This window comes from Bubalus bubalis, chromosome 18, assembly GCF_019923935.1.
Source record: "Bubalus bubalis isolate 160015118507 breed Murrah chromosome 18, NDDB_SH_1, whole genome shotgun sequence".
Lineage (NCBI taxonomy): Eukaryota > Metazoa > Chordata > Mammalia > Artiodactyla > Bovidae > Bubalus > Bubalus bubalis.
Genome location: NC_059174.1, coordinates 51,207,578 through 51,217,404, shown reverse-complemented (window position 1 = coordinate 51,217,404; position 9,827 = coordinate 51,207,578). Strand labels below are relative to the sequence as shown.

General features: G+C 52.5%; 1 protein-coding gene across 2 annotated transcripts; it reads right to left on the bottom strand.

Moving 5' to 3' along the window:
* Positions 1-5,151: 5,151 nt before the first annotated feature.
* Positions 5,152-7,776, bottom strand: LOC112580316 (phospholipase A2 inhibitor and Ly6/PLAUR domain-containing protein-like). 2 transcript variants are annotated; one of them, XM_044931338.2, is made up of 4 exons: positions 7,642-7,776; positions 6,129-6,281; positions 5,597-5,740; positions 5,152-5,399 (listed from the first exon to the last, which is right to left on the bottom strand). In XM_044931338.2, exons 2-4 carry the CDS (start codon positions 6,184-6,186, stop codon positions 5,284-5,286), a joined length of 318 nt encoding a protein of 105 aa, XP_044787273.2. In that variant the 5' UTR covers positions 6,187-6,281; positions 7,642-7,776; the 3' UTR covers positions 5,152-5,283. The 2 variants fall into 2 exon arrangements, with proteins under 2 accessions (XP_044787273.2, XP_025125008.2); XM_025269223.3 differs by having other exon boundaries at positions 5,152-5,402; positions 7,642-7,773.
* Positions 7,777-9,827: the final 2,051 nt, after the last annotated feature.

The window sequence follows — 9,827 nt, the reverse complement described above, 5'->3', positions numbered from 1 at the left end:
AGTTGCCCTGAGGCATGTGGGATCTTCCCAGACCTGGGATGGAAACTGAGAGCCCTGCACTGGCAGGTGGATTCTTACCCACTTACTTGTATATTGTGTGTTTCGTAATATCAGTTTGTTGTAGTTCAGTACCTTAGTCATGCCCGGCTCTTTGTGACCCCATGGAGCGCAGCATGCCAGGCTTCCCTGTCCTTCACCGGCTCCTGGAGTTTGCTCAGACTCATGTCCATTAAGTCAGTGAGTCCACAATGCCATCTAAACTCTCACCCTCTGCTGCCCTGTTTGTGTTTTGCCGTCACTCTTTCCCAGCATCAGTGAAAGTGGAAGTCACTCAGTTGTGTATGACGCTTTCCAAGCCCATTGACTGTGGAATTCTCCAGGCCAGAATACTGGAGTGCGCAGCTATGCCCTTCTGCACAGGATCTTCCCACCCCAGGGATCGAACCCATTGTGGGTGGATTCTTTATCATCTGAGGCACCAAGGACGCCCTCCTAACATCAGGGTCTTTTCCAATGAGTCAGCTCTTCACATCAGGTGGCCATAGTATTGGCACTTCAGCATCAGTCCTTCCAATGAATATTCAGGGGTGATTTACTTTAGGATTGACTGGATTAATCTCCTTGCAGTCCAAGGGACTCTCAAGAGTCTTCCCCAGCACCACAGTTTGAAAGCATCAACTCTTTGCTGCTCAGCCTTCTTTATGGTCCAAAGCTCACGTCCATACATGACTACTGGAAAAACCATAGCTTTCACTATATGGACCTTTGTCAGCAAAGCGATGTCTCTGCTTCTGAATACGATGTGTAGGTGTGTCATTGCTTTTCTTCCAAGGAGCAAGCATCTTTTAATTTCATGGCTGCAGTTACTGTCCCAGCAATTTTGAAGCCCAAGAAAATACAGTCTGTCACTCTTTCCAGTTTTCCCCCATCAATATATGCAATCTTTGTGTGTCTGAGTCTGCAGTTTGTGGTTTCTACCAACCCTTCATCATGGCAGCCTGTTTCCTGATGCCCAATGGTGTGTGTGTGTGTGTGTGTTAATTCCACTCTTGGGTAATTATTGGTGGAAATTCTTTGAGGGGCTGGTTTGAAGTACATTCCTCCAAAGACGATCTGCCCTGGCACCAGGTGATACTACATATATGGCACCACTTAGAGTTTTCAAATTGGGTCTTTCCGCACTGACAACTAGTTAGGATTTTTGCTCCAAATCGTTGACAGTAGAAATCATGGATGAGAATACTGCAGTGTGTTGCCATTTCCTTCTCTGGGGGGTCTTCTGGACCTAGGGATCGAATCCGGGTCTCCTGCATTGCAGGCAGATTCTTTACCATCAGAGCCCCGAGGGAAGCCATTATTAGCTAGGAGTCTGCAGAGAGGCAGAGAGAAGTTTTCATGTTTTGTCTCCTGTCTGCCCAGAGCGAAGGCCTCCCACGGACTCCCCCCACAAGGCACATTTCTCCTTCATTTACCCACAGCAGGAGAGCTCCGCTCTCTGCACTCCTGAGAGTTCAGGGGTGTCTCCTGAGAGGCCTGTCTTCCTGAGTGGGCGCTCAGGCTTTGTTTCCTGTCCTCTCCTGCTCCTGCCACATTGTCGTTCAGTCGCTAAGTCCTGTCCGCCTCTTTGAGACCCCATGGACTGGAGTGTCCCAGGCTTCCCTCTTCTTCACTATATCCGAGAGTCTGCTCAAATTCATGTCTGTTGAGTCGGTGATTCCATCCAACCATCTCATCCTCTGTCACCCGCTTCTCCTCCTGCCCTCAACCTTTCCCAGCATCAGGAGCTTTCCCAGTGAGTCAGCTCTTCACATCTGATGGCCAAAGTATTCCCACCACCTAGAGCCCTTTGAAAATCAAGCTCTGTGCCACTTGAATCAGTGACAAGGCAGACACCAACTCAGTGCCCCCCATTGCATCAGTCAGGGTCCCAGCAGGAGGCTGAAACCACAGCAGTTAGTTTACCAGAGAATTAATATAAAGAATTAGTCAGGAGGTGGCTCAGTCAGTAAGAATCTGCCTTCAATGTAGGGGACACAAGTTGGATTCCTGGTGTGGGAAGATGTCCTGGAGGAGGAAAGGGCAGCCCAGTCCAGTATAATTGTGTGGAGAATTCCATGGACTGAGGAGCCTGGCGGGCTACATTCCATGGGGTCGCAAAGAGTCGGACACGACTTCGTGACTAAAGCACCACCATTGACTAAAGAGGACAGAAGACGCAGGTAGAACACAGAAGCAAGTGCTGGGAGCAGCCACCACCCTCAGGGTTGGAGGAAGAAAAGGAAGCGGTACAATTACAGAAAAGTGGGTGTTTTGAAGCTTGAAGGTGAACCCTTGGGGCTGAAACTCAGATCCTGAGGAGGGGGTGATCCCCAGCTGATTCTGGTCTTACCCTGAGAACGTGTGGTGAGGCTAGTTCTGCAGGTCCTGGGACACTGCAAACTGGATTCACCTGCGCGACCCCGCCCCGACCCCCCTCATCCCCGCTACCAAAGCAGCCTCAAAGCACACCTGGGGTGCTGAACACGTGACCTGCAGGATTCCCGCCTCCCTTCACCAGCCATGCAGCAGCCCAGGCTCTCTCTCTGGCTCCCCCTGCTGGCGGAGCCTGTCGAGGAGCAGCTGGGGATTAGTGTTGTGCCAGCATCCCAAGCATCCAGGGCGCGCGGCACTCGCCGTCCTGGTGCAGGCGCTGGTCGAGATGCGCGCAGACGCCAAGGCAGTGCTGGCGCTGCAGGTGCCCGTGCAGTGAGAGCTGGGCTAAGGGCCTGGGCTTCTGCGTGTGCCCAGGGCCCTAGGTGCCTGGCTCTGCCAGGGGCTGAGGTCTCAAGACCTGGTGAGAGGGAGAGGGCACGGGGCCCAGACTCTAGCATGGGATGTCTGGGCCTGAGACATCACAGCGAGGGGTCGGCCGTCTGAATCCTGGGTGCTTGAAGGGAATGAGGGCCCTGACTAAGGGCTGAAGTGGGTGACATCTGGTCACCAGGATTCCTGGGTCATGAAGGGAAATAGAGTTTTAGGGACGGGATTCCTTATTTCTCTGGGTACCATCAGACTATGGAACTCCTCAAGGGAGTTGAGGGTTTGGACTCCTGGAATGGGGCTATCTTGGTCTTTCAAGAGTAGAAAGTAGGTTTAATAGGTGTCTAGTCCCTCTGTGGAGGAGGAGATGCATGCCCTAATTGCTGATGAAGGTGGTCTCCTTCACACTGGGGATTCTGACATGAAGGAGGGGGCTCTGGGTTCCCCAGGGAGCTGGAATCCTTGGGCTTCTGAGCCACAAAGGGTATACGATGTAGGTTTCAAGGGTTAGGGGATAGGCCTGTATCCAAAGAAGGCTTTAAATCTTCTTTGGGGGACAGGGAATCTCAGAACTCCTGGCTCCCCAGAGGGCTGTGCACCTTGCTTCATGATTCATGGCTGCTGAAAGGTCTCCATGGAGAGGAGGGAATTGGGGTCCGTGTGGGAGAACTGGGGGCCCTTTGGTCCCTTTTGGGGAATAGGAATTCCACCTGCAAGTTGGTAGTGATGCATCTCTCTCTGGGAGCACCCAAACAGAAAAGACTGAAGACTCCCTTGTGGAGGGATCACTAGCTGACCTCAGGGTGAGTCTACACGGCACCTGCAGGCTGGCAGGCCCTTGAAGGCAGAAATTCAAGGAAAGAAATTCAGTGTTGCCACTGGCAGAAGCAGAGGAGATCCAAAAGCCTCATCAGCTTAGCTGAATTTCCTCCTTCTCTGGATAACGATAAATGTGTGTCCATTGAGGTGAGGAACCATGAAACCCAGAGAATCAAGGGGGTGCTTTGCCTGTGGGATTTTTTTTTGGAGGAGTGAATAAAAAAGTAGAAATTCTCTTGTGGGTCTGTCTTTGGGGTTTCAGGGGGGTGGAAGGTGCTTGGGATTCTCTCAACTGGAAGCCTAGACTTCTGGGTCTGAGGGAGGAGGGATCCAGGGTGAGGAGTCCTGGGTCTCTGGAGAGGAGGGATGCTGGGGTTGTGTGCAGGATAGAACTCCTGCTCACCCCCAAACCTCCGCAGGGACCTTTGGTGCACTTGGGTTCTGTGCCCCTGTGCCATGAGAAGGACGTTAACCACGGAGTCACAATCCCAGAAGGCTCTGGAACCCACGGAGAAGAACTAGAGTCCACCTCCCAAACTGGAGCCAAACCCACCAGCCCACAGCCAGAAACAGAGCCACCCCAGATACCTACAAACCCTTAGGAAGAAGAATGTTTCCTTTTATAAGTCTCAAATTGGGCTTGGTTTGTTACAGACATTTGTACAGCATGAACAGACTAATAGAACTTTGTTGTTTGAAACCACTGAGTTTAGGGACTTGTTTGTTCCTGTAGCATAATCCAGACTATCCTGATAGATGCCAAGGTCTGGCAGCTGCCAAACATGGCTACTGAGTAAGTAGTGGCTATTAGGGTCGTTAAGTATTTGGCCAGACACATTGTCTCCAGAGCCCACAGTGTCTTAAAGGTGCTAGTGCAGCGTGCTCAGCCACTCAGTGGGGTCTGACTCTTTGTGACTTCACGGACTTGAGCCCGTCAGACTCCTCTGTCCATGGGATTTTCCAGTCAAAAATAATGGAGTGGGTTGCCAGGCCCTTCTCCAGAGGATCTTACACACCCAGGCATGGAACCCACGTCTCCCACATTGGCAGGCAGATTCTTTCCTGTCTGAGCCACCAGGGAAGCCCCTGAAAGGTGCTAGGCACTGCACTAAGGCCTTTTTCCTTTTCCTTTCATTTGACTCTTAAGACAGCCCTTTGAGGTTATAGCTATTATATCCACATTTTACGAACATGAACTCTGGGGCAAAAACAGGTTAACTAGGAGAGGTGATTGTGGACTCCGGAGTCTGACCCTCCCAGCTCTTTGACTGAAGGCAAGTGACACCACAATCCGTGCCTCAGTGTGTTCCTCTGTAAAATGGGGGCAATACTTTCAGTGTCATAGAGTTGTGATTATGAAATGAGGTACCGCATGGAAAACACTTAGCATGGGGACTAGGCAGGAAGTAACCCCTTAAGAAAAGGCAGCATCTCCCCTTTCTTTCTTCCAAAGAGAGGGTTCCCAAGGGTTCAGACCCCTGCTTTTTGCATCCCATCTCCCCGAAATTCAGCACATCACAGACTCAGGATAGTTCTGTTAACTTGTTTAATTTATAGACCCATGGGAACCATAGGAATTTCTAGAACCGTAGCTGAGAAGGAATGGAGGCCAAACACCACATGGGCCTCAGTTCTTCACTCAGCCTTGCCAGAAGCCTGGGGGCTTCAAAGACAGCTGGTCTTCTTGATGGTGAACAAACGAGCGCCTGAGGGCACCAGGGTCCCGGGCTTGGTGTGGCAGGCGGTCTTGGTACCACAGCCCTGGATGGCAAATTTGTCACCTGCTGGAGGGGATTTTAGACTACAGTCAGGATCGCCAATGCCTCCCCACTCCTAGTCCAGGGTCATATGGCCCAGCCACCTTCTCCCCCAGATCTTTGGAGCCACTCTCTCCCTTAGAATCTGGAAGCATGAGGCTCCAGTTCTGGGCCTGTCTGGAACCCTTGTGCCCTCCCCCCGAATTCCAGGTGCCCCTTACCAGGCCGCATGAGGCCAGACACGGCGACACAGTGGGTTTCCTCGCCAACGCAGAGCGCTTCCGCAGTCGCAGTGCATGTTTCCGTAAAGGCAGCGATGCAGGAAGGACACCGAAGGCCATTCTCTGTATGGTTTCTCACGAACGCTGAAGAGGAGGGTGGAGGGTAAGGCAGTCGGAGACGAGAGTCCCCTTCCCAACCTCCCAACCACTCAGGGGACAGCAGTTGGTAACGGACACTGCATTTTCAGAAAACAATCTTTATTTGGCTGTGTTGGATCTTAATTGCGGCCTGTGGAATCGAGTTCCCTGACCAGGGATCCAACCCCTGCATAGGGAGCATGGAGGCTTCGTCAGTGGACCACCAGGGACGTCCCTGGATGCTGCAGTTTACAGGAGAAGAAACCGAGGCTCAGCGCAAGGAAGACGCTTGCCCCGGTGACAGCGCAGGTCAGTGACAGGTGCTCACAGCTGGCTCTGGTGGGGGAGGGGTGGGCAGGGAGGGACTCCAGCATGGGGCTCAGCTGGGGCTTACCGGGCAGGGGGTCCTGGTTGCAGCCATCCTTCTGGCAGCAGCGCCTCTTGGAGCCCATGTAGTTCTCAGGGTTCACGGTGATACCAAAGAATCCGGACTCACACTGGCTGGATTTCGCACACCCCTTGTAGCTGGTCACCGCCAAGGAGGCCTCTGCAGGATGGCCGTGGGCAGAGGGCCCAGTGGGCCTTGGTCCTCCCCACCTAAGAGTTGCCCCAGCCACTACTGTCTAGAGAGGTCTCTTCCACCTCCCCAAATTCAGATCCCTTTTCTGTCTGGGGTATCATCTGAATGGTTCATTACTTATGCAACCCCTCCTCCCCTATCCCCCAGGCTGTGCTGGACTCTCCAGGGTAGCCCTTTCAGCCCCAAGGCCACCCCACTGCCATCCTTCAGGGGTTGCACCTGGAATGGTCTTTTCCAGACCACCTGTGACTACCCCCATGCCTGTATGAATGGTCTGTTCCAGTCTTCAGCCTTCCCCTGACCCCTGGAATTCCTTCCACCAAATGCTGGGATTGGGCTGCCATCCCCACCTGCTGTAACACCCATTTCCTTCTCCATCTAAGGTAGACACTTCCAGATTTCCCAGGGTCACTCCCCAGACTTCCTAGCTATGATCTCTTGCTGCCCTCCTTGGCTACTCTCAGGTCTTCCTAAAGTGGTCTCTTCCAGTCTCCCTGGCCTTACCCTTCCTGACCATAGACGGGGTGTGCTCCTCCAAGCCTAGGGATTCTGCTCTTTACCACCCGTGCTTGGGTGTGTGGGTGCTCAGTTGTGCCTGATTCTTTGCAACTTCATGGAGTGTGCCCAGGGCTCATCTGTCCTTATACGTCTCTCTCTCTATGACAATATTGGGACTTCCCTGGTGGTGCAGTGGTAAAGAACTGCCCTGCCAATGTAGGAGATGCGAGAAACATGAGTTCCATCCCTGGGTGGGGAAGATCCCCTGGAGAAGGAAATGGCAAGCCTCTCCAGTATTCTTGCCTGGAAAATCCCAAGGACAGAGGAGCCTGGCGGGTTACACTCCAGGGGGTCACAAAGAGTCAGACACAACTGAGCTTGCATCCGCTTTCTCTTGTCAGAAACAGTCTCTTCCAGCCCGCATCTCTGGGAGACCCCTCGCAGCCCCTGAGAATCAACCTGATCACATTCTTTCCAACTCACCCAAGTCTCTTTTACACCCATCCCTTCACCTTTGACATATTAGATTTCCCCCTTCTCTGGATTTCACTCTTCTCCCATGTCCTTTGCTTTCCTAATTCCTTCTTTGGAAAGAAAGTCTGTATCTGCACTTCCCTATCCTCTCTTTGGAGTCTCATCTTCAGAAATCCTTGGCAACAGTGGTTTCTGTCATTCCACCGGATTCTCTGTCCACCACCCACCTCGAGATTGCCTTTCCCTCTTTCCTGACATAATCATCACTCAAGGTCCCTCCCAGCGCCTGGCGGTACCTGCCACCGTGAAGGCGCCCCCACCTCCCAGCATGTGATACCAGCCCCTGCCCTCTTACTTCTGTTGGTCTCAGTCTGGACAACTATGCAGGAGTCCTCATCCGGGGCTCAAGTCTGCAGTTTTCTTCTGCAACTGGGACTGTCACCAACACACACCTCACAGCTCAGTGGGTACCCTGCAATTAGAGAGCGGGGCTCTAGTGAAAGGTGCCGTAGTCTGTGGGCCATGACTCCCGGATCCAGACGGGGATGGGGTGGAGGGGTCTGCAGGAAGAAGGACTGCTGTCTCCTTGGTTTTCATGGGTGGGACACTGGCTGCTGAATAGGGATCTGTCTGAAGCTCGGCAGGGATGCCAAGGTGCTGTGAGCAAAGCTGCTTTCTGGGGCAGGGCAGAAAGCAACTCCGATCAGGGAGCAAGTTTATCTAATTACAAGGCTGGGAACTTTGGATGCTAGACCCCATGATAAACCTTGAGGGATTCTACTGAAGATACCATGGACTTTAAAAATATTCTTTATATTATTAATTTTCTTTTTTCTATTGTTGGCTCTGCTGGGTGCCTGCTTCCTGTTGGTTTTTCTCTAGCTGTAGTGAGTAGATGCTACTTCCTACTTGCGGTTTTGGGGTTTCTCATTTGTGCTGGTTTCTCCGGTTGCAGAGCACAGGCTCTAGGGCATGAACTCAGTAGTTGTGGTGAAGGGTCTTATTTGCCCCAGTGCACGTGAAAGCTTCCTGGACCAGGGATCGCACCCCGTCCCCCACTTTGGCAGGCAGATTGTGCCCTGAACCAGTGGGCAAGTCCTTCATGGACTTTTGTGAACCTTCAGGTGCAGCTGGTTCTCGGAAGTGGGATCACCTTCCTTGTGGGGACCAGGCTGTCTATGTCTGGTAGGCAGTGGGCGCTCAGGCAGGGGTACCTGAGAGGAGATCTGCATCCCAGGTCAAGAAGAAAGATCGAGGACTAAGAGGATAAGGGCCTGGACTCCTTGGTCCTGAGACAGGAGGCAACTGCGGGCCCAGACACAAGGCATCTGGGTCCTGGGGAAAGTCGAGCTGCCTGAACTCCTACATCTAAGGAAGAGAACACCGGGGACCTGAACTGCTTAGAGTCCTGGGAGAAAGGAAATGTCTTGACCTCGTCTCATTTTTTTTCATACTAATTAAAAATCCTAATCATACTCTCATGTGATTTTCTAGAATTCAGGTGTCTTATTTTGAGACACTACCTGGGATACAGGGAGCAGAGCCCATCCAAACCCCTCTTTTCTCAGAGATTTAAACCCACATGTTTTTTAGCTCTTCCTCCCTTGGGGACCCAGGCTTTCTCTCCTTTACACTCTGCCTTCTCCATGAATTTCAATTCCCAAGATACCTCCTCTTTCCCTTTTCCCTTGAGGACCTGGCAGAATGTTCTCTCATACTCCTTGTATTAAGGGTCCCAGGAGTCCGGAGCCCTAGTCACTTATCCAGACCCAGGAGGGTGCAGAGCAGAGAGGAGGCCACCAGGAAGGTCTCAGGTTTCATGGAAGGCTTCATGATGGATGGATAGTGACCCTGCAGGCCTGGGTCCCCAGCTGTTCTTATAGGAAGCTGAGAAGGGGCGGGTCTGGACCTCCCTTACCCCTAGGCTAAGAAATGATGATGTAAGCCCTGGGGGTAGGTCTCTGCAGCTCTGAGTGGGGGAGTTGGAACCAGATTCCAAAAGGAGCAGTGGCATCTTGTGCCCACCCCCCTCCTCCATGCAGCCCCAGGCATCTGGGCTTCCAACCCTCTCTTCTATCAGGTTCCACTGCCCTAACCCTAACCCCCTTTTTTTCCAACATGAAGCCCAAGATGAGAATCAGGTCATTTTTTTTTCTGTAGGGTAGAGCAGCTGCTAGGACTCAGGTGTCCTCTCCCTTCTCTCCGTCCCCAAGAGGTGCCCAGTGTGGGTGAGGCCCTTCCTGTGAGTGCCCAGCAAGGCCAGGCTTGTTTTGCAGGGGCAGGCATAGCTCATACTCCCTTTTCTGTGTTTGGTCTCTCTCCATTTCCGACGCCACCCCACGATGCACTTGGGTCTCTCAGAGACTGAACAGAGGGGTGCTTGTTCAAGGCATGGGGATGGTAGTGGTCAGATGGAAAAGTGACGTATGGTTGGAAGCAGTCAAGTCTGGGTGTGTGTCTGGTTCGGGCACATACTTTGTGTTTTATTGAGGCCCTTTACACACTGTCTCTGCCTCAGGCCTGATCTTCAGGGATCAGAGA

Coding starts and splice junctions, on each gene's coding strand:
- LOC112580316 (XM_025269223.3), bottom strand. CDS start 6,186: ATGGGCTCCAAGAGGCGCTGCTGCCAGAAGGATGGCTGCAACCAGGAC. Junction 5,741..6,128: donor CAACCAGGACCCCCTGCCCG/GTAAGCCCCAGC, acceptor CCTCCTCTTCAG/CGTTCGTGAGAAACCATACA. Junction 5,403..5,596: donor GTCTGGCCTCATGCGGCCTG/GTAAGGGGCACC, acceptor AATCCCCTCCAG/CAGGTGACAAATTTGCCATC.